We start from the raw sequence: 25056 nt of genomic DNA, 5'->3' as shown, positions 1-25056 counted from the left end.
ATATGAGTTTACGTCGGGTCAGATCGACGGAAACCCGGAAAATGTTGCGGTTTCTTATGACAAATCCTGAAATTTGTGTGAAACATCTCTTCCAAAGGATGTCGGGTGGAATGATGGTGGCTCGGTTATTCCGGGAGGAACTGTTACTGCATGAGTATATGTACAATGAGGTAAGATTATGAAATTAATTACAATTCTACCGTCTAAGATAATACATCTAGGCCTAATAATATCATTTCTGCGATGCCAGGTCATCATCGGTAGTTGGTGTGCAAGAAATTTATCTATTGATCGTTTTCTGCTTGAAGAAAAAATAAACTAAGACCAAACTAATTAATAGTCTACATATGCCTCAGAATTGACCATTTGACATCAAATATTTTTTGAGGGGAGGTATAGGGGATAGTGGAGTGGGGGTATCCTCTATTAGGAAGTTGGCTTCTCAAGGCCCCCATCACGTCCTTTATCCGCCTCTGTTAGCTCATAGTAATGTGTCATGCATATATTTCACAATTCGCAAAATATTCAATTCCACGGAAGACTCCGCTCAACAACTCTGCAAAGCAATTCTGAATAGGTCAAAAGAATCTGGTTCCTGTGGTTAATTTGAACCGGGAACAGATAGTGGAAATGGAAAACTCGCGAAGGACACTGCGTGATCATTGCGAAAGCGTAGGACATATAGGTCGCCTTCAGCGTAGCCTATAACGGTATAGTGTCAAAGATGCGCTAGATCCATTACTCTATACCTTTCACAAACAGTGAAGTCAGTACACGCCCGAGGATACATACGTTTGTTACTGTATGATTTCTTGCAGTGCGTCCGTACACACTTAGCGATGGAGCCCACTTACGCGTACACGTGCGCATATTCGGTTACCGATGTGCTATAAAAAGTCTCTGTATAGAATAGATATGTTTCGAAGCGCAACAACAGATCTTGGCGCGTAACTCGTTGAAACGCACTGAGTGATCATTGCGCGAGCGTTACAGTACATGTGACGTCACACAGAAATGACATGGACAACGACGATAAACATTATAAGGTATATATGTAATGTAATGTTTATATTGCAATTGCTCTTCGTTGAAGATAAGTCTATTGTGCGATTTCTCAAGATGTTCTTTACATTCTCACTGGCAAGCTACTATGCTTCCTCTTACATGGCAAGGAAGTTCACCAAATTCCTGGCCTATGGGCGAGGTAAGTTATGACCAACAAATATATGTTTATTTGTTCCATTTTAATTCGTCATTTTATGTGGAACGCTATACAAAGGGATGTCCTCGAGTTATTTGGAATATCTCGTTTGAGAAATGATACTAACTTTATAGGACAATTAGTGCAATTTAGACATCCTTTCACATGTTAAATATCAGTTTAACTTTGTTCTATTTGATGAACCCTATTGTAAGTACATTTCCTACAGGATATTACATACGCCATAATATTAATTTTGTGTACGATTTTATTGTTACCGTGTTTTATACAGTAACTGTAAGTCCGAATAAAACGTATACCTATATAACGGGATTGTCAAATATTATGTTTGCTTCATAAACAATCCAATCAGATGAATCAGATAAAACATGACATCACTTAATAGGTCAATCGCAACACATAATTTGGTACGGTGTGTAGCGGCGGGGTAAGGGTGAGGTGCTGTGGGGACCTGGATGGCCAGGCCACCGTTACTGTGTGCGCGACGCATTTCATTAACTACGTGTTTTATAGTAGGGGAATGTAACATCGATTGTCAATATTGGGAAGGCAGATAACTGAGAGAAGATTGTCCAACGATCATAATTTGAATTTTCAATGCTCTATAAAGCGTTCATTAAAGTCCCCTATATTCAGTTCGTTAGACAGTGAGGTAGGTTGGGTCTCTTTCTCTCTCCCTTCCATTTCAAGTTTTCTATCTTCTAACCCCACCGCATCCCTTCCTTAATCTTGAGGAGTCCAATATTTCTTGGTATCATGAATTACTGATCTCAGTCAACAGTGTTTCTTCTTTGTATACTAAACAAAACAAAACAATTAGCCCAGCACACACTCCGTCCATAGTGACGCCTAACAAGACTTATATCAGATCTCTGCATACAATGTTGCTGATTCCATATTGTAACCAAAATATAAGGCAAGTCATTAAAACAAACTGATTTCATTATTTATAGTAAGTCAGATCAACTTTCGTTTATCCTCAGCTCAATACATCCTCCCAGAAGGATGTTACGGGTACCGTCCTCCGTTTCAAGGTAAGGTGTAGGCCAAATTCATTACGTCATCCAATTATGGTCGAGCATTTATATCACGTGATTAATATATCCATTTAATAGATAAATAAAACATCATATATTGACCAGTGCCTTCAGTAATAATTTAGACAGGAAGTGATGGGTGGGGTAGGGTGGCTTACAGGTCAGGGGGCCTGCAAGATAAGGAGAGGGGGAAAAATCAGAAATCGAGGTATGTGTATATAGTTATTCATTCTCCTGGTGTGATTCTCTGGTTTGCTTTTCCTTCCACAGTGAGTAAGGTAACGATGAAATGACCATACACCCTCATAACCCCCCTCCACCCACCCCACCCCTCCAAGGTACATGGTGACGTGATATTGCTGTATTCCGGTTCTAATGTTTAATCATCGTTATTGTTAATATTACTGTTTTTTTTTTTTTTTTTTTTACATAGATCTAAAACGAAAACCCTTCACTCGGGAATTTCCCGTCACCGAAGAAAATGTTTCTTCGCTGCTTTGCTTTCCATCAGGTATTTCTCCAAGTTTATTTTTCTAGTTTCCACAGTACTTTACAATAACTTAGCATTCATATACAATTCCATGACCGACGACTGGTAATTTTGCTACCGCCCTCTAATTACAAAGATCCGAACCATTCATCGTCCTTTCACGGTTTATCGGGCAAGAACCGGGCAAGTTTTCATGGATGTTTTTAACTTCTTCCGTGCTTGCTTTCTTTATTGTGTGTATGCGTGTGTGTGTCACTTAATAACATTAATGCTCAGATGATGTCACTTTCACATATATATGGAAACTCTCTTCTTTTTTTTGATAGAGCAAACCCTGCGCATGCGTGAAGATCTTTTTAACAGTAAGCGTAATCATCTCTTCCCTTACAAAATGAATACTAATTTTCACGTTAAAGCACATAGTTAAGTATCTCATTTATAAGAAAATATTTGTGTTTCATGACCATTTATAAAACAAGATCACATACATATTAAATTCAAACTTTACAATAAACTATATTGTTGTTAATTAGCATTTTACTCCCATTCAGGCTATCTTGATCTTACGATGCAAGACCAGCTAAGACTTTATCCTGATTTTATGCTGGCAAAACTTGAAGGTGAGTTACTATGACTTCTTGTATTGAAAGAAACATGCGAACAATATACTTTATTTAAATGAACACAAAACCATTTAATTGGTTTTATCATGACGGTTTGAAATAGTTGTTAATTGTTGCTTATATCAGTTTGTTCTTTTCTTTCTTTACTGCAGCAGAACGCCTCATTCAAGGCCTTCCTTCATGTGTTCCTCTCGATCACAAGAACGGTAAGTTGAACTTTATAACGTAGTACAGTTTACCCAAAATATTGAAAACGAACGAGATTGTACGAAAACTCATCAAACACTTTTGGGCATACTACCCGTTTTTTTTTATCATTCGATATTTTATAATTTGTACTTAATCTTTCCATTAGATCCTGAGAGAATGTTACTGATTCCAAGCGGTTACTTTGGGATCATTAATTTACCTCGAGGTGAGTTTTTTTAAAGAAAGGTTTCATTGTTGTTATCTTTACTGAATGCCTGTAGTATCAGATCACACATACACACACTCACAGTCTCTCTCTCCTCGTTACCGTCCCTCTCACCTCATCCACTCTCGCTACACCCTTCATGACATGTGATCTGAATGTGGTTACTCACATTCGTGTTCTGAATATGGTTACTTACATTCGTGATCTGTATATGGTAACTTACATTCGTGTTCTGAATTGGGTTACTAACATTCGTGTTCTGAATGTGGTTACTTACATTCGTGATCTAAATATGGTTACTTACATTCGTGATCTGTATATGGTTACTTACATGCGTGTTCTGAATATGGTTACTAACATTCGTGTTCTGAATACGGCTACTTACATTCGTGATCTGCATATGGTAACTTACATTCGTGTTCTGAATATGGTTACTAACATTCGTGTTCTGAATACGGCTACTTACATTCGTGATCTGCATATGGTAACTTACATTCGTGTTCTGAATTGGGTTACTAACATTCGTGTTCTGAATGTGGTTACTTACATTCGTGATCTAAATATGGTTACTTACATTCGTGATCTGCATATGGTAACTTACATTCGTGTTCTGAATTGGGTTACTAACATTCGTGTTCTGAATGTGGTTACTTACATTCGTGATCTGAATATGGTTACTTACATTCGTGATCTGCATATGGTAACTTACATTCTTGTTCTGAATATGGTTATTTACATTCGTGTTCTGTATCACGAGTCATTCCATCATAAAATCAGCAAGTCATCATGAGTCGAGTCATTGCCTCGATTAACTGTATTATCTCTCAGACTAAAATATTTCTATAGACGAAAATATCTCTACAGTCTATTTTGGACTGTTTGAATTTACTGTGAAATTCTTTTGTGATTAGTATATTGCATATAAAAACCATTTACAATTTAATGTTTTCGTCAGACCATAACTTGATTATATATATATTTTGTAGTCGAGCAGTACACGACCCCAGCTGCATTCGAGATGCATCAACAAGATGATACTACCTCTAGCTGGTCTGGTAAGATATATTTTGTTTCCATTCAGTACTTCATCATTTTCGTGACTTTTGTATATTATAAACGATATGCTTTTATTTACTACTGCATTGCATGGAACTTGAGAAAAAGAACTTGATGCCAGGACATCGCCAATAAGTAAAACCTAAGAAAAAGGGAAGAAAACAAACTATCGATGTTTATTTTATAAAATCTTTATTTTTATTCACGCTGCAGATATTCAGGGCCAACACACTCAACAGACCACAACAACGAGATGTGAAGGTAAAGTAACACTCACTGTAGTCGGTAGGCTATAATATATGGTTACATTATATTAAAGTATTTAGGCATATCTTCCTGTTCAACACTGTATGGTGGGGTCACCTGGGGAAGTCTCTGCAGTCCCGTATTAAATATTTATCAGTAGGTAAAACATTTTGACGAGAAAAGTCACATTTTTCATTTTTCAGGATACACCCTGACTTACTACCAGTATACCTTCAAAAGTGCAACTGGTGAGTATAGAGTGAAATTGAATTACGTATTGTGCACAAGAAAGGTTAATACTAAATTGATTTGAAAAATTTAAATATTAATCTTTCTATAATTTCTACTGAAGCTAATAAACCTGAATTTATGTAATAAAAGTCTTCTTGACTGTTTTCAAATATAACATAATTTGACAATCTTTGCAGGCCCTGATCAGATCCAAAACACCGAGGAAACTCTAACAGGTGAGAAAAATAGATTGTTTGTTTACACCAAGGAGGTTTTGATTGATTTTTATTTTAAATTCTAACCCATAATCCTTAAATTGTTACTTCAAAATGCTTGTTCATATTTCTTTCAGATCCAACTGGTACTAAGACAGCTACCAAATACATGTACTATTGGACTGGTAAGTACCGTCATATTGTGTTACATGTCCGTGTTAAGGTGTTTCTCTCTGGAGATGCATTTGGCGGGGGGGGGGTGGGGGTACCTTATGCTCAATATATACTGTAACATCTGGAGGTATAGAAGGGATAAACAGTGATGTGGGAAGGATTACTTCTTGGAGCTATTACGACTCCTTGACTATTTACAACAAGTAGACATATAGCCTTAAAGTCATCGACACTGTGACTTTTTCTGTGAGTTTATTGTTTCAGCGATATTAATGGATTCCTCTTTCCTTTCTCTGACAGATGGGGTGTCTTCATACCAATTGAAGGCGAATAAAATAACAACTCAAACCGAAGGTTTTTTTATTCAAATATAAAATAATAATAATAATAATTAACCATGAATATCAAATGACAACTTATCTTACACATCAAATATTCTTATAGATGAATAATACCTTTGTTATCCTATTAGTCTGTCATATTATGACGTAATATATTCTCTGATTATAGACGGACAAACTATCACCCTTACACAGGACATACAACAGTGTGATTACTCTGGTGAGTAACCTACTGTCTATTATTTTACCCAATTATTAATTATTTTAACCAATTATTAATTAATTTATTATCTGAAACAATCATAAGACATAATTAGCTTCTCATTAACATAATGTGTCTAGCAAATTTCCTCATCTCTCCACCAGCCCACCCACCCTACTCTTCATCACTGTACAAAACATAATCGTGGAAGTTGTAACACACACTGCTGCAGTATAATATCGATACGGTTACATTTGTAATTATTAAATACTCCATAATTTGTTGTAAATTACTCTCCTCGTTCACAGTTTTTGGAATGTGCAAGGAAGAGCTAAGCCACATCACTGATAACACTGTAGTAGGTAAGTAGCTATATACCTCTGTCATTGATATACATGCATTGATATACGATCGCACAGCGATAGAAAGAAATACATACCTTTGATAATGTCGTGAATAACCTTCCTCTTGTCAATTCATCATTGTTAACTGTTATAGTTTATGGAACGCCATACAGTATAATTTACAAATTTATCATTTGTTTCCCTTCTTGTTTTAGCTGGAAAGCAAACAACAACAAACAAACAATTCAGTTTGCAGACCAGTGTTAGTGGTGAGTTGGATTTATTTATATAAAATATGAATGAAATGAATCTTAACCTAACACGATCTGCTCTTCATAAAGTTAACAGACTTTAAAAGATAAGTAATCAAGTTTAACTTCGAAACTCGTTTACTGAACTTATTTGATCTTTCTCTGTTCTTTATGTTGTTGTTATTACTACACTAACCGAAAATATATGCACTATATGTTTTACAAACAGTTTTCGTGTAAAGGAAAAAAATAAGAACACATGAACCAGATCATAATAAAGAGGTTTTACAAGTTGCAGTTTTGTAATGAACTTGATTTAAATATTGTATCCTCAGACGGGACATCCTGTCAGACCCAAACTCAGAGTGGCTCGGAGGAAACTGTATCAGGTATGGTATAGCAAAGACCATTAACCTTCATGTCTAAGCTATCTTGTGTAAACTAATATTTACGAATTCAAAGTAAAAAAAGTAAATGTCAAGAAAACCAGTTTAACCTTTCACAGTCTTGTTTCTATTATTTCATATTTTTTTGTACCTACTTATCAGGTACGGTAAATATGAAAATGTAAATCACTTGAAGTAACAAACATTTTGTATTAAAGATATTGTCCCGAGGCTTACAGGTATCAAAATATAGTAATTACTTCTAAACCTTTTGTATTTACTTCCAGATGATGACGTCACAACTACAGTATATCAGGATCAGCGAATCTCAACTGGTGAGTGATTTTTATCAGAACTAATATTGATTCAGCCATTTATTGGTAAATTACAGTTAATATTCGTATCATAATTAATTAATATCGAAAAATTCAATTACTCTAAGGATCGTGAATCTCTCAATATTTACAAATATAGATCAATAAATTTATGATACCTTCGCGCTTTTACCGATGTATATCCCATCATGGTACAAGGGGATATCACAGTAGGCTATATTACACGTTGTTGGTGTTGCTTTGTTCATTTGCTTTTTAGTAGTGCCCTTCTAATACCATATCCTTGTCTTATATATAGATGGAGTTTCATCCAGTGTAGTAACGTCATCAGGCCAATTGACCCGCACAGGTAATTATGAATCGATTATGCAAATGTACGTAAACGGTACTCTTCTGTAGGGGTTTGTATCTCTGTTACCGTTAAAGGATTCATCTTAAAAGCGAAAAAAAAAACATTCCTAATGCAACCCTGTAGCCATTCATTGTATATATTCGGAGGGGGGGGGGGGGGTAATGACTTTCTCGGGGAAGGGCAGGCAGAACCTTTCTAAATGCCAAGTCCTGACAATTTAAATATCGTATAAATATCTCACGATGTTTCCTTTGTTCTCCGCCATAGGCCGATTGAAGACAAATAAATTTATTTTGTATTTTCTTGTTTATAGATGATACTTACTACAGCCACAGTTTGTCGGAAACGACCACAAATGGTAATAATTTACTCATCTCAATTGAACTATATATGTATAGCCCCGTTAGAAACATTCATAATATTATTATCCATATGACACAAAACAATAATTGTAACAAACATTGACAGAAACATCACGAACATTGAATTTTCTTAAGTTGTTCGATCGAAATATTAAAATTCCCTACGAATGATATGAAAATTATATACAATCACACTTGGGAGTATTTTCTTACATTTATTGATGAGAAGTATACGCATGCGTCTTTATTTTCGCCGTTTGATGAATGTTTGTGGAGCAACTCGGGGTAACAGTCTGGCCTTTGCAATAATTATTAAAGTGTTTATTTATTTTACAGATGGAAGTTACGAATACCAGGCTGAGGAGATAGACCTACGACAATCAGGTTTGAATATTTACTTCAAAAGATTCCGTTTATTTACCATAAGTATTATTTTTCTGAAACAAAGGTTTAACTATTGACTGGACTATACCATATAGGATTATTTTACACACGTTTATCATGGCTATTTCTTGAGCTACGTCAGCACGTGCACATGATTTCAAAGATTGGGGGGGGGGGTCATTTCGCCCAGACTGATTTACTTAGGGGCATGACCGTAGAATGTATGGAGGTGGATCAATGGTTCTTAAAGGAAGGGTGTGGCCCTGTGGTCTTTGAAGCCGACTCCCGAATAAGTATTAAATGTGCAGACAACAAAATAAATAATGCAGTCTGAGGAATATGTCTGAAAAGTCTGAAAAGCGGCCCTGGTTCTACACCTCAGGACGTCAGTGGCCACAGAGGAGTGGTATTATTTTTTTCCGACCGGATATCCCCTTACTGTGGCTTTTTCCAACTGACGATGGTGGAAGGGGCCATCCCACCCACCCACCCACCCCCACCCGAGCAAGCCACTAAGTTATATACTATTTTCTTTATCCATAAAATATTTTGCTGTAAAGTAAAGCAATAACGTCAGAATAAGATTTCTTCAACGAATAGATATTTTAACTAGTCATATTGACCTTTGACCTTTTTGAGATTACGTTTTCACAGCCACTTTAATATTGACATTGACGATCCTCTTATTTACCAACAGACGGTTTTTTCTTCATCAAACAAACCTACCCAGCAGGGAGAGGAGACGACGTGTTCAATAATGGTATGATACATATTTCCAATATCAATATACATTATTAGATCATTAAAATGTGTAAATATCAATTAAATGACATTTCATCACTGCATGGAATACATCACTGCAGGTGTATAAAATACTGCGCGGTATACGTAAGTTTGCATTTTAGAGAACATGTATATATACTGTATACTTCTCGTTGTGATGTTAGTAAATTCTCACAAGGATCGAAACGTCGGGGCCTTTTACTTTGACACATTTTCTTACACAGGTTCTTTAGTGGATAAGCAGTTTGCTAACAGTTTTTTTTTCTTTCGTCACTTTTCGTCAATTGCAAAGACAGTTTTCCAAACTAGTATAAGTAATAATCTGAACTATTCATGGACCTTATAGTTACACGAACTTCTTCTACCCAGTTTATTTTCGAGGTGTCATTCTTCTTTTCTTCATTTCATAACAGATGATCGTCACCTTTACCTGCAGTGCTGATGACATTTACCCCTGGGGTAGGGGTGGGGTGAGACTCGGATACGTGAAGGGTCGGGTGGTGTTGAGTAACGGTATAAAGTCTCATATCCACTGGTTGGATGTCGAAGAAGCTTGATCTGTGTCCATCCATACTACATCAGATCACTGGCTGGATGTGATTCCTTGTTAACCATGACGTCATTAACTTCCTATCACTCATATTGATATATTCAGCTATGCTTTGTTTCGCGATGTGTTTGTTTCGTTGTAATCGTCAAATATATCGTTTGTATCCGTAACTCGTTCCTTTCGCTTCTTTCTATTACGTTGTGTGTTTTGTGATAAGGGTGGAATCTAGGCATATTAAACACATACACATACAATCACAAGTAATCTTCCCTGTGTGAATACGACAACATTCTCCCATAACATTCATTAATGACTATACTTTATTTTGTGTTCAAGTTTAAAAAAGAACCACACAAGTTGTTCTGTTACTTCAATTTCATATTGTCATTTTTCATCGCAAGAAGTGAATGACATTTGGGGTATTTCCCTGGACCTTTGCGTTAACAGTAGATGAATACCACGGGGCACGTCTCTACCCATACACCTCCTCCGTCATCTCTTTCTGGCCCGATCCCTCCTCCTGCTCCATCTAAAATGTTTAATAACAATAAATAAATGTAACAAAGTGTTATAGGCAAATTCATCAAAAATTAAAGACGAAATCAAAAGAACAAAGGTAGTGCGTTTGGCATAGTAAAGCACAGCTCATTACCGCACATGAAAGCATATGCATATAGCCACTCATCGATCTTGTAGACAGAATTATATCCTCTCACTCATACGCAAAATGGGAGCAGGGACATCCAGCAGGCAAGTAGGGAGAATACCCTGCTAGGGAGAATACCCTACTAGTTAGGAGGGAAACTTCGCCTGACCTCTGCCAATCGTAGTTCATGTGATTGAAAGATTAAAAACAGGTGTGCCAAGGTTGTATCATTCCCTTTTCTAATGTCTAATGTCGTTAGTTTTAAATCCATAGAAAGGACATAGCAGCATATAGCTCTGTTATAATTGTATAAAGTGTATTTTTTCAGAGGGAATTACTTATAAGAATGCTTTCCCTTTTAGCTTTCCTTCCATTTCATGGCGGTTAGTTCTTGGGATGAACGTAATCTCTAATCCTCCAACATGACTTGAAACGGAATACAAAGAATGTTTCTATAGTTCACATGTTCTCATTGGTTCTTCCTTCCTTTTGACACTTACAACACTTACAATACTTTGTAGCATGATGTTCTTTTTTTTCATAAATAAATTTGTTGCATGAATAAATTTGGGTCAGGTGATGAATTTAAAGTCAGTTAGGGGGGGGGGGGGGGAGTCTCCGTTGGCCCATAGTCTAATTAAATATGATGGTCCCACCCAAGTTTGCATGTTTTTGATGATAAGATATATTTGCCTCAAACCGTATGAATTGACCGTGACACATTTGCTTGTTACTTAATGGCAATATCAGAGATATCAGATCCTAATACAAGACGATACCATGGTTGCGTACATAAGGTTACCCAATTTCCGGAGCTACGTTTATACCTTTCATGCTTAAACCTGATTTTTGTCATGTTACGCCTTTTTCAATGATACAACATCTTTTGTTAAACACAGTAAAACAGAGTTCTGGATGAAAGACAAATAATAAATTATAGCAGAGTTCTGGATGAATGATGTCAATTATTTCAAACCCACACTCTATGAGAGGTGACGCAAATACCTCTTTTCAAAACAATAGGAGGAGAAAACTTAATTTTCATTCCGTTCGTTTATTTCTTTGTTATAGAGATCTGACCTTAGATACAATTTTCATGCTTCAGTATAATGTATCGGCAAATGAAATGAGAAGGAGGGCGGCGGTGAAGGGTGAGTAGCTACGACCTTGAAAGGGATGCTATTGCCTCCTATATCTTATGCTTTATAGAGATTTAAGCTGCTGATAGAGTCGACCATGTCAGAGTGTTGACTTGTATTGCACATATAAGAGCTATTAAAACATCCAAACCCCGTCCTCGTCACCGTCCCTTCCTCATTACCATTCAGTCTTTCAAAATGCAACAATTGTACACAACATTGGCTGATAATGATCAAAATGTGATATTTATAAAGATGGTTCTAATATTTTGTATTAAACTAAATAAACACTTCGTATGTGGCGGGGGGGGGGTGCTATACACGCAAATACCGCAGTTTCAGAGGATTAATAAACACATCTAGTCACTTGCGGACCAAACAAAGTCTTGTAAGTTGACGAATTCCCGATCCCCGTGTTTCCCAAATCTACTTGAATAAACTCGAATTACTGTGCTATTTCCAGACTTTCAGATCCCTAAATAAGATAAGTCACATGTAGTTAACGTGTTTGACTTAATAAGTATTGTCCCTTCCTCATTCAAGAAGGTCTTGAAATGTGAATAGGTATTGTTTGTTGAAATTTCAGGCTTAATCCAAGTTCATGATCGTCTGCATAAAATATAGTTGTAAAGGGAGACAACTTACAGCAAGAACTATCTTGCGAGCATAATCTTAAGCAACCTTTTGTGAATAAGAAGATTTCACGGAATCCGTTTTTCTTTTACTGCTTGCTTCGAAGACATCGGTATATCGGACATAAGCATATTGTACATTTAAGTCTTGAAAGGAAGCGACATTCATGCTGCAATGTAAACAAAAACACGGGAGCGTGAGCTTCTTGTTAATAAAGATATTCAGATCCGTTGTTCTAATGAGAGTAAAACAGGATGAATAGAGATTTCGTTGAAGGCAGTGTCGTTCACTGTTACCAATAGATTGTATCCAACCAACAACACCAATTTAAGCTCGTTGAAAGTTAACTCGTCAAATGGTTTAGTGGGTAGAGCAGTGGACTGGTAACCTGATGAACTGAGTTCGGCTCCATCGATGGTTGGTTATACACGTTTCAAATTTCTTTTTCTATTTCAGTAGTCGACGCTGAAGTCTTGATATATTAATTCAACCATGTAAATTACTAGCTGATGTGGTGGCCGATGCTGTTAAGAGGGTGACGAAAGACTCATTCCTCGTCGGTCGTGTAAATCGTGGCTAGGGTTCAAGACAGGCCTCTGGCGTTAATACCTCAGGCTGTGGCATGGTGCTTTTTTGTGGCCTAGGATCCCGTACCATGTCTCCCTTGTTGTCGCAAAAGAACCCGGGAGGATGCGCAGAAGGTCGGTCAAATCGACCAGAAGCGTACTAGGTGGCGTGCGTGAATCCTTGCCTTTGGCCAGCGGTGGTGACATCTCTGCGACCGGCATGCTTGCAGCCACCGTCCACTGAATACATGGCCCGATGAGGCGCTATTCTCCTAGAAGTGAATCTACGGATGCCTTTAAGCGCCATATAATTATTTTATATTAAAAAACACCCTGTTTCAAACTAGCGCCATCGAATTCCTTAAAAGCCGTTTTTTTTTTCTTGTCACTCTGAAGGTGGAATGTATTTTATTGTAATGGGTTATTTTTGGTAAGCCAAGCAAAAGATTCAAACAGTCATGCGGTTCACAGGGGTTTGCAGAAACTTAATTAAACTCATTGTTTGACATAAATGTGTTGGTAAAGATTTACACAACCTACACCAAAACAAGCATTATATTCGTTGCAATACTAGAGACATACAAGCCGGCAAGGCCATGAGACCAAATATTTAATATATATAGAATTCAATCTATATCACTTTTGCAAGAAAATCAAAGTATACCAGTTTCAATATGGTCCCATTATAAGCAACAGTGTTGTAGCAAATTCTCATACCGGATAGTAGGTAGTTTCGGAAACTGAGTGATTCTTAAGAACTTTGTTTGAGATTCACACAAAACAAATACCCCGTATTGTGTTTTGATAACTTCAGCAACAAAATTAACTTTGATATGCCGTGGAACGTTAAAAACCACTGCTCTCTGTCTAGCTAGGGTTGTATAGCACATTTACTTATTTTTTTGTTTGTTCTTTTGAATGACCCTTTAAACAGTTGAGTTTAGTTAAAGTGACTGGACCATTTAATTAGTTAATTACACAGCCCATCAGACTAGTTCCTCCGTCGGTTGCACTACACAACTCAATGGGAGAAATTAAGATGATATGGTTTCAAATGACATGTTTATAATGTATTATTAATTTGTTAAGGACAAATGATGTCGAATGCCATCCAAGGGTACTCTGCTGCTTATATGAAGTTTAACGAACATATTCTGGTTGACCTAAAAAAAACGGATTAACATTAACTATAAGAACTGCAGTGAGGAGCCGACGTCACCATCAAGTATTTAGCCTAAACGAATATTCAAGAAATTAAGTATATTTAACGATACATATCTTGAAAAATAATGGAATAGCTACAGAAACATTATTGGACTCGAAGTTGTCTGTTTTCTTTGTATTATAACATATCAAGACTCAAATTCTACCTTATTTATTATTTAATTATTTAAGTGAGTTATCGAGTTACAACAAAATGTAGTTGCCGATCATTCTCCCGTGATTGATTACCGGGGATGCTTTTTAAGAAAAGTCACCCAGGAAAGAACCTGGGCAAGAAAACCAAACTACCGAACGTCTGATCTGCTCTCAACCCCAGTCCCCTTGCATCGAGACTGTGACTGTGTGATCATCGTCAGGTTTGTATAACCATTCCCCTCGGAAGGGAACATATACTACACATGATCTTCGGGGATGTCTTCAACTCTTCGGTCTATCTGTTCGTTGTACACGTCTCAGGATAAAACTAGTTTGATCTCGGAAGAATGTTACCCGATTCCCTGTTCTTTATTCTAATTGTTTAACAAGTCAATTGACTACATTCTGATGAACAATGAACAGATGAAGAAAACTGCCATTAATGTAATACCAAGTAGTCCCCGTTATGTCCATTACGTAACTCACTAATGAACTTTATCGATACTCATTGACGAACCACATCTTCCTTATTCAAAACAAGTTTATAACAATAGAGAGAGGTTAATGCCATTCAAGTGGTGCAGTTTGCTTTCATATTACTGAAACCTGTACGACAAGATGTTTACGCTATGTGAGCAGTCCAGAATGTACAGTGAAGGTTTAGCGTTTTAACCAGCTTCCGGTAACACGTATCTAGCATTCAATTAATGACTATATAACGACGAAAAGACATTAAGCACATGACATTAATATCCTCCTACTTGAGGTACGTATGTGAGGCGCATGTGAGGCGCATTAGCATCCATTATTATCATTTGCAGTAAAATATATACGATTATATAAGAAAACCCCTTTTATGGGTTCCAAATGAGAAAAATAGAAGACTATATATTCAATCCGTTGACAAATCGTTACTTGTTAGTGGATAGATCCAGTTATGTTTTTGTATGACGTTTGTTTGTTAAAGTAACGCAAACCCGGTCACGATGTGGTTCCAAGCGGTACCATTATCTGGCAGCAGCACTGAATAACAGCACATAAATAAAGAGATGACATATTATATAAGTCAAACTTTAATGTAAACAATAATATTATTAATTACCTTCTCTGTTCCTAATTAGATGCTATCTTGATGGATACTGAATATCCAAACTTTTTACGTTCGTTACAAACCAAGAAAACATATATAGTTCTCTTTTCCCATACTTAGTTTATCTTGATCTCTCGCCTCAAGACCAGCTAAAACTCTACCCTGACTTTGAGCTGGCAAACCTATGGCGGAGGGGTGGGGAGTGGTTAGCACTTCCCATATACGATTTTACGTCGGGTCAGATCGACGGAAACCCGGAAAATGTTGCGGTTTCTTGTGACAAATCCTGAAATTTGTGTGAAACATCTCTTCCGGGTAATGATCCACCCAATGTTGTCGGGTGGAATGATGGTGGCTCGGTTATTCCGGAAGGAACTGATACTGCATGGGTATGTGTACAACGAGGTAAGATTATGAAATTTATTACAATTCTACCATCTAAGATAATACATCTTAGGCCTTAATAATATCATTTCTGCGATGCCAGGTCATCATCGGTAGTTGGTGTTCAAGAAATTTACCTATTGATCGTTTTCTGCTTGAAAAATAAATAAACTAAGACCAAACTAATTATAGACTTAATTAATAAATGTCTCAGAATGCACCATTTCACGTCGAATATTTTTTTTGAGGGGAGCTATAGGGGAGAGTGGAGTGAAAAGTGGGGGAGGGGAGGGGAGGGTGAGTGGGGGTCCTCCGTATCCTCTATTAGGAAGTTGGCATCTTTAGGCCCACATCACTTCCTTTATCCGCCTATGTATGCTCATAGGGCTGTGCCATACATATGTTTCTCAATTCGTAAAATATTCGAATCTTCGGAAAACTTCGCTCAACAACTCTACAAAGCAGCAATTCTGAATAGCTCAAAAGAATTTGGTTCCTGTGGTAAATTTGAACCGGGAACAGATAGTGAAATGGAAACTCGCAAAGGACACTGCGTGATCATTGCGAAAGCGTAGGACATGTATAGGTCGCCTTTTGCATAGCCTACAACGGTATAGTGTCAAAGATACGCTAGATCCTTAACTCCAATACCATACACAGTGACGTCAGTACACATACGAGCCTACACACGTTTTTTTTTACTGTATAATTTATTGCAGTGCGTCCGTACCAACACTGCGATGGGAACAACTTGCGCGTGTACGTGCGCGCATTCAGTTACCGATGTGCTATAACAGGTCTCTGTATAGTATATATGTTTCGAAGGACACAACAGATCTCGGAGCGTAACTTGTTGAAACGCACTGAGTGATCATTGCGCGAGCGTTACTGTACATGTGACGTCACACAGAAATGACATGGACAACGACGATAAACATTATAAGGTACACATGTAATGTAATGTTTATATTGCAATTGCTCTTCGTTGAAGATAAGTCTATTGTGTGATTTCTCAAGATGTTCTTTACATTCTCACTGGCAAGCTACTATGCTTCCTCTTACATGGCTAGGAAGTTCACCAAATTCCTGGCCTATGGTCGAGGTAAGTTAAGACCAAGAAATATATGTTAATTTTTCCATTTTCAGTCGTCATTTTATGTGGAACGCTATATGATGTCCTCGAGTTATTTGGAATTTCTCGTATTGCGAAATGATACTAACTTTATAGGACAATTAGCCCAATTTAGACATCATCTCACTAGTTAAATATCATTCCTACATGTATATAATTCCTACATGATATTCCATACGCCAGTAATATTAAGTTTGTGCACGATTTTATTGTTACCTTTTTCTTACGGTAACTGTAAGTCCGAATAAAGCGTATACCTATATAACGGGATTGTCAAATATTATGTTTGCTTCATAAACAATCCAATAAGATAAAACATGACATCACTAAATAGGCCAATCTCGACACATAATTTGGTACGGTGTGTAGGGGGTGGAGTAAGGGTGAGGTGCTGTGGGGACCTGGATGGCCAGGCCACCGTTACTGTGCGTGACGCATTTCATAACTACGTGTTTTATAGTAGGTGAATGTAACATCGATTGTCGATATTGGGAAGGCAGATAACTGAGAGAAATTGTTCAACGATCATAATTTTTTATTTTCAATGCTCTATAAAGCGTTCGTAAAAGTTCCCTATATTCAGTTTATTCAACGTGGAGGTAGGTTGGGTCTCTTTCTCTCTCCCTTCCATTTAAAGTTTTCCATCTCCCCACCCCACCCTGACCCTTCCTTACCCTTGAGGAGTCCAATATTTCTTGGTAACATGAATTACTGATCTCAGTCAAAAAAAAATTTTAATATAAAAACCCTTATAAAAAGCTAGCCCAGCACACACCCGTCCATAGTGACGCCTAACAAGACTTATATCAGATCTCTGCATACAATGTTTCTGATTCCATATACTAACCAAAATATAAGGCAAGTCATTAAAAGAAACTGAATTCATCTTCTTAGTTAGTCAGATATATTTTCGTTTATCCTCAGCTCAATACATCCTCCCAGAAGGATGTTACGGGTACCGTCCTCCGTTTCAAGGTAAGGTGTAGGTCAAAGTCAAATTACGTCATCCAATTATGGGCGAGTATTTATATCACGTCATTATTAATAGATCCATTAAATAGAGGAATAGCATATAATATATTGACCAGTGACTTCAATAATAATTTGGATTGGAAGGGACGGATGGGGGGAGGGGGATCCTATGGTAGCTTACAGGGTAAGGAGAGGAAAACTTTCAGAATCGAGGTATGTGTATATAGTTAATCATTCTCCTGGTATGATTCTGTGGTTTGCTTTTCCTTCCACGGTGAGTAAGGTAACGATGAGACGACCATATCACTCTAATATGCCCCTCCACCCACCCAACCCCTCCAAAGTACATGGCGACGTGATAGTCTTGCATTCCGATTCTAAGTGAAGCTATGTAGTTTAAACATCGTTCTTATTACTGTTTTCATCTACATAGATCTAAAACGGAAACCCTTCACTCGGGAATTTCCCGTCACCGAAGAAAATGTTTCTTTGCTTCTTTGCTTTCCATCAGGTATTTCACCAAGTTTATTTTTCTAGTTTCCACAGTACTTTACAATAACTTAGCATTCGTATGCGATTCCATGACCGACGGCTGGTAATTTTCTACCGCCCTTTAATCACAAACATCCGAACCATGCATCGTCCTTCAGAACTTCGTAAATAATTTTAACTTTCCATGAATGTTTTTAACAACTTCTGTGCTTGCTTTACTTTTTTTGTGTGTATGCGTGTGTGTGTCACTTAATAACATTAATGCTCAGATGATTTCAATTTCACATATATATGGAAACTCTCTTCTTTTTTTCAGAGCAAACCCTGCGCATGCGTGAAGATCTTTTTAACAGTAAGCGTAATCATCTCTTCCTTTACGTAATGAATACTAATTTTCACGTTAAAGCACATAGTGAAGTGACTCATTTATATAAAGAAATTGTTCGCTGACCATTCATAAAACAAGATCACATACATATTAAATTCAAACTTTACATTAAACTATAATGTTGTTAATTAGCTTTTTACTCCCATTCAGGCTATCTTGATCTTACGATGCAAGATCAGCTAAAACTTTATCCTGATTTTATGCTGGCAAAATTTGAAGGTGAGTTACTATGACTTCTTGTAACGAAAAAAAATATGGGTACAATATACTTCATTTAAATCATGCACAAAACCATTTAACTGGTTTTATGATGACGGTTTGAAATAGTTGTTAATTGTTGCTTATATAAGTTGGTTCTTTTCTTTCTTTACTGCAGCAGAACGCCTCATTCAAGGCCTTCCTTCATGTATTCCTCTCGATCACAAGAACGGTAAGTTGAACTTTATACGTAGTACAGTATACCCAAAATATTGACAGCGAACGAGATTGTACGTAAAACTCATTAAACACTTTTGGGCATACTACCCGTTTTTTTTTATCATTCGATATTTTATAACTTTTACTTAATCTTTCCTTTAGATCCTGAGAGAATGTTACTGATTCCAAGCGGTTACTTTGGGATCATTAATTTACCTCGAGGTGAGTTTTTTTTTTTGAAGAAAGGTTTCATTGTTGTTATCTTTACTGAATGCCTGTAGTATCAGAACACACATACACACAATCACAGTCTCTCTCTTCTTCTTACCGTCCCTCTCACCTCATCCACTCTTGCTACACCCTTCATGACATCCACCCATTCCCCCTTCTATTCACTTCACTGCCGAATAGAAAACATCAGAATGCAGACCTCGCAATCTGATATGGTTACTTACATTCGTGATATGTATATGGTTACTTACATTCCTGTTCTGTATGTGGTTACTTACATTCGTGTTCTGAATATGGTTACTAACATTCCTGTTCTGAATATGGTTACTTACATTCGTGTTCTGAATATGGTTACTTACATTCGTGTTCTGAATATGGTTACTTACATTCGTGTTCTGTATATGGTTACTTACATTCGTGTTCTGAATATGGTTACTTACATTCCTGTTCTGAATATGGTTACTTACATTCATGTTCTGAATATGGTTACTTACATTCGTGTTCTGTATATGGTTACTTACATTCGTGTTCTGAATATGGTTACTTACATTCCTGTTCTGAATATGGTTACTTACATTCGTGTTCTGAATATGGTTACTTACATTCGTGTTCTGAATATGGTTACTTACATTCTTGTTCTGAATATGGTTACTTACATTCGTGTTCTGAATATGGTTACTTACATTCGTGTTCTGAATATGGTTACTTACATTCTTGTTCTGAATATGGTTACTTACATTCGTGATCTGTATATGGTTACTTACATTCGTGATCTGAATATGGTTACTTGCATTCGAGATCTGTATCACGAGTCATTCCATCATAAAATCGGCAAGTCATGGTCAGTAGAGTTATTGCCTCGATTCACTGTATTATCTCTCAGACTACCATATCTCTACAGACTAAAATATCTCTAAATTCTTTTGTGATTAGTATACCAAAGATATTGAATATAAAATCCATTTACAATTTAATATTTTCCGTCAGACCATCACTTTATATATATTTTATTTTGTAGTCGAGCCGTACACGACCCCTGCTACCTTCGAGAAGCATCAACAAGATGATACTACCTCTACCTGGTCTGGTAAGATATAGTTTGTTTTCATACAGTACTTCATTTTCGTGACTTTTGTATATTATAAACGATATGCTTGTAGTCAATACTGCATTGCATGGAACTTGAGAAAATGAACTTGGTGCACAGAACATCGCCAATATGTAAAACCTAGGAAAAGGGAAGAAAACATACTATCGTTGTCAAAAAAATGGTTTTACCTTTATTTTTAAAAGTTTAGCCATTTTTATTCACGCTGCAGATATTCAGGGTCAACACACTCAACAGACCACAACAACGAGATGTGAAGGTAATTAGTAACACTCACTGTAGTCGGTAGGCTATAATATATGGTTACATTATATTAAAGCATTAAGGTATATCTTCTTTTTCAAGACTGTATGTAAGGGGGGGGGGGGAGGGCGGTCACTTGTGGAAGTCTCTGCAGTCCCGTATTTAATATTTATCAGTAGGTAAAACATTTTGACGAGAAAAGTCACATTTTTCATTTTTCAGGTTACACCCTGACTTACTACCAGTATACCTTCAAAAGTGCAACTGGTGAGTATTGAGTGAAAATGAATTACGTATTGTGCGCAAGAAAGGTTAATACTCAATTGATTTGAAAAATTTAAATATTAATCTTTCTATAATTTCTACTCAAGCTAATAAACCTGAGATTTATGTAATAAAAGTCTTCTTGACTGTTTTCAAATATAACATAATTTGACTGTCTTTTCAGGCCCTGATCAGATCCAAAACACCGAGGAAACTCTAACAGGTGACAAAAATAGATTGTTTGTTTACATCAAGGAGTTTTGATTGAGTTTTATTTTAAATTCTAACCCACACTATTTAAATTATTACTTAAAAATGCTTCTTCATATTTCTTTCAGATCCAACCGGTACCAAGACAGCCACCAAATACATGTACTATTGGACTGGTAAGTACCGTCATATTGTGTTACATGTCCGTGTCAAGGTGTTTCTCTTTGGAGATTCATTTGGCGGGGCGGGGGTGGGGGTATATTATGCCCAATATACACTGTATCATCTGGAGGTTAAGAAGGGGATAAACAGTGGTGTGGGAAGGATTCGACTCCTTGACTATGACAACAAGTAGACATATTATATAGCCTTAAAGTCATCGACACTGTGCGTATATTTTTTTCAGCGGTATTCATGGATTCCTCTGTTCTCTTTTCTCTGACAGATGGGGTGTCTTCATACCAACTGAAGGCGAATAAGATAACAACTCAAACCGAAGGTTTGTAATTTCAAATATATTTTAATAATAATGATAATAATGATAAGGAACCCTGAATATTAAATGACGACTTATCTTATACATCATATATTCTGATGCATTAATAATACCTTTGTTTTCCTATTAGTCTGTCATATTATGATGTTACGTAATATATTCTGTTTACAGACGGACAAACTATCACCCATACACAGGACATTCAACAGTCTGATTACTCTGGTGAGTAACATGCTGTCCGTTATCTTATTTTTATGAATTATTCAACCCAATTACTAATCAATTTATAATCTGAAGCAATCATAAGACATAATTAGCTTCTCATCAACATAATAATGTGTTCATCAAATTTCCCCATCTTTCCACCAGTCCACCTACCCTACTCTTCATCACTGCACAAAACATAATCGAGGAAGTTTTAACTCACAATGCTTCAGTATAATATCGATACGGTTATACTTGTAATTATTAACTAATCCATAATTTGTAGTAAATTACTCTCCTCGTTCACAGTTTTTGGGATTGGCAAGGAAGAGCTAAGCCACACCACTGATAACACTGTAGTAGGTAAGTAGCTATATACCTCTGCCATTGATATACGTGCATTGATATACGATCGAACAGCGATAGAAAGAAATCCATACCTTTGATAATGTCGTGAATACTTATATAACCTTCCTTTTGTCAATCCATCATTGTTAGCTGTTATAGTTTATGGAACGCCAAACAGTAAAGTTTAAACATTTATAGTTTGTTTTCCTTCTTGTTTAGTTGGAAAGCAAACAACAACAAACAAACAATTAAGTTTGCAGACCAGTATTAGTGGTGAGTTGGATTTATTTATATAAAATATGAATGAAATTAATCTTTACATAACAAGATCTGCTCTTCATAAAGTTAAAGATAAATAATCAAGTTCTATTCGAAACTCGTATATTAAATTGATTTTATTTGTTGTTATGTTCTTATGTTTCCGTATTTTGGTATTAAATTTGCTATACTGACCGAAATATATGCATTATATGTACTATAAACAGTTTTTCTATAAAGTAGGATAAAAAAATACGAACACATGAACCGAATGACAATAAAGAGGTGTTACAAGTTTTGAAATGAACTTGATTTAAATCTTTTATCCTCAGACGGGACATCCTGTCAGACTCAAACTCAGAGGGGCTCAGAGGAAACTGTATCAGGTATGGTTTAGTAAAGACCGTTAACCTTAATGTCTATGCTATTTTTATGTAAACTAATATTGACGAAAGTAATAGTCTTATTAAGTAATAAAGTAAATGTCAAGAAAACCAGTTTAACCTTTCACACTCTTGTTTCTATTGTTTCATAATGCTATGTACCTACTGTATCAGGTACGGTAAATATGAAAATGTGAATCACTTGAAGTAACAATATTTTTTTATTAAGTTTGTGTCCCGAGGCTTACAGATATGAAAATATAATAATAACTTCTAAACCTTTTGTATTTACTTCCAGATGATGATGTCACAACTACAGTATATCAGGATCAGCGAATCTCAACTGGTGAGTGATCGTGAATCTCTCAATATTAATAAATATAGATCAATAAATTTATGATACCTTCTCGCTTGTACCGATGTATATCCCATCATGGTCAAGGGATATCACAGTAGGCTATACATTACGTTGTTGGTGTTGCTTTGTTCATTTGCTTTTTAGTAGTGCCCTTCTTATACCATATCCTTGTCTTATATATAGATGGAGTTTCATCCACTGTAGTGACGTCATCAAACCAATCGACCCGCACAGGTAATTATGAATCGATTATGCAAATGTACGTCAACGGTACTATTCTGTAGGAGTTTGTATCTCTGTTACCGTTAAAGGATTCATCTAAAAAGCGAACAAAAAACATTTCTAATACAATCCTGTAGTCATTCATTGTATATTTTAGGGGGGTGAGGGTGGCAATGCCTTTCTAGGGGAGGGGCAGGCAGAACCTTTCTAAAGGCCAAGTCCTGGCAATTTAAATATAACCGTATAAATATCTCACGATGTTTCCTTTGTTCTCCATCATAGGCCGATTGAAAACAAATTTATTTTGTATTTTCTTATTTATAGATGATACTTACTACAGCCACAGTGTGTCGGAAACTACTACGAATGGTAATAATTTACTCATCTCAATTGAACTATATATGTATAGCCATGTTAGAAACATTCATAACATTATCATCCAAATCACTTAAAACAATAATTGTAACAAACATTGACAGAAACATCACGAAGATTGAATTTTCTTAATTCGTTCGATCAAAATATTAAAATTCCCTACGAAGTATGCTATCGAGTATCGAGATATAAGAATTATATGAAAATTTTATACAATCATACTTGGAAGTATTTTCTTCTATTTATCGATGAGAAGTATACGCATGCGTCTTTATTTTCGCCGTTAATGAATGTTTATGGAGCAACTCGGGGTAACAGTCTGTCCTTTGCTATAACTATTTAAATATATATTTATTAAATAGATGGAAGTTACGAATACCAGGCTGAGGAGATAGACCTACGACAATCAGGTTTGTATATTTACTTCAAAAGATTCCATTTACTTAAATTAGGCCTAAGTACTTTATTCTGTAACAAAGGTTTAAATATTGACTGGACTATAACATATTTATGATTATTTTAAACACTTTTACCATGGCTACTCCTTGAGCTACATCAGCAGACGTGCACAGGATCTCAAAGATGGGGGGGGGGGGGGTTAATTGCTATATTTGCCCAGACTGATTTACGCATGACCGCAGAATGACCAGAGGCGGATCAAGCGTTCTTAAAGGAAGGGGTGTAGCCCTGTTGTCTTTCAAGCCGACTCTCGAATAAGTATTAAATGTGCAAACATCAAATAAATGATGCATTCTGAGGTATATTTAGACTTTAATGTTTAGACTATCATGCATATAATTCCGAGGAAAGTAAGTTTTGTGCTTATAACGATAAATACTTTTGAATTTCTGAGTGTGTCTGAAAAGCGGCCCGTTCACCCCATAACCCCTGTTTCTACACCTCGGGACGTCAGTGGGCCCAGAAGAGTGGTGTTATACTTTTCCGACTGAATATCCCCTCACTGAGGCTTCCTTCCACTGACCATGGAGGAAGGGGCCATCCCCCTCAGTCCCCCCCCCCTCCCGAGCAACCACTGAGTTATATTCTATTTCCTTTATCCATAAAATATCTTATAGTAAATGAAAGCAATAAACGCCTGAACAAGGTTTCTTTAACGAATAATGATTTTAACTAGTCAT

The 25056-nt window shown here is 36.5% G+C and overlaps 2 protein-coding genes across 2 annotated transcripts in view; one reads left to right on the top strand and one right to left on the bottom strand.

The window, feature by feature from the left end:
- The window catches only part of LOC139970693 (uncharacterized), a 243417-nt gene that overhangs the window by 36417 nt on the left and 181944 nt on the right, over positions 1–25056 (bottom strand). The gene's annotated exons all lie outside the window — the stretch shown is intronic.
- LOC139970692 (uncharacterized) lies at positions 1071–10854 on the top strand. Its single transcript, XM_071976595.1, has 23 exons — positions 1071–1204; positions 2206–2256; positions 2693–2770; positions 3076–3111; positions 3301–3369; positions 3525–3578; positions 3728–3787; positions 4774–4842; positions 5057–5104; positions 5293–5337; positions 5518–5556; positions 5673–5720; positions 6010–6063; positions 6220–6270; positions 6561–6614; positions 6812–6865; positions 7183–7236; positions 7521–7568; positions 7867–7917; positions 8234–8278; positions 8619–8666; positions 9364–9426; positions 9863–10854. Exons 1-23 carry the CDS (start codon positions 1120–1122, stop codon positions 9889–9891), a joined length of 1233 nt encoding a protein of 410 aa, XP_071832696.1. The 5' UTR covers positions 1071–1119; the 3' UTR covers positions 9892–10854.

Source organism: Apostichopus japonicus, chromosome 8, assembly GCF_037975245.1.
Source record: "Apostichopus japonicus isolate 1M-3 chromosome 8, ASM3797524v1, whole genome shotgun sequence".
Classification (NCBI taxonomy): Eukaryota; Metazoa; Echinodermata; class Holothuroidea; order Aspidochirotida; family Stichopodidae; genus Apostichopus; species Apostichopus japonicus.
Note: the sequence above shows the minus strand (reverse complement) of the source record. Positions and strands in the feature narration are given on the sequence as shown.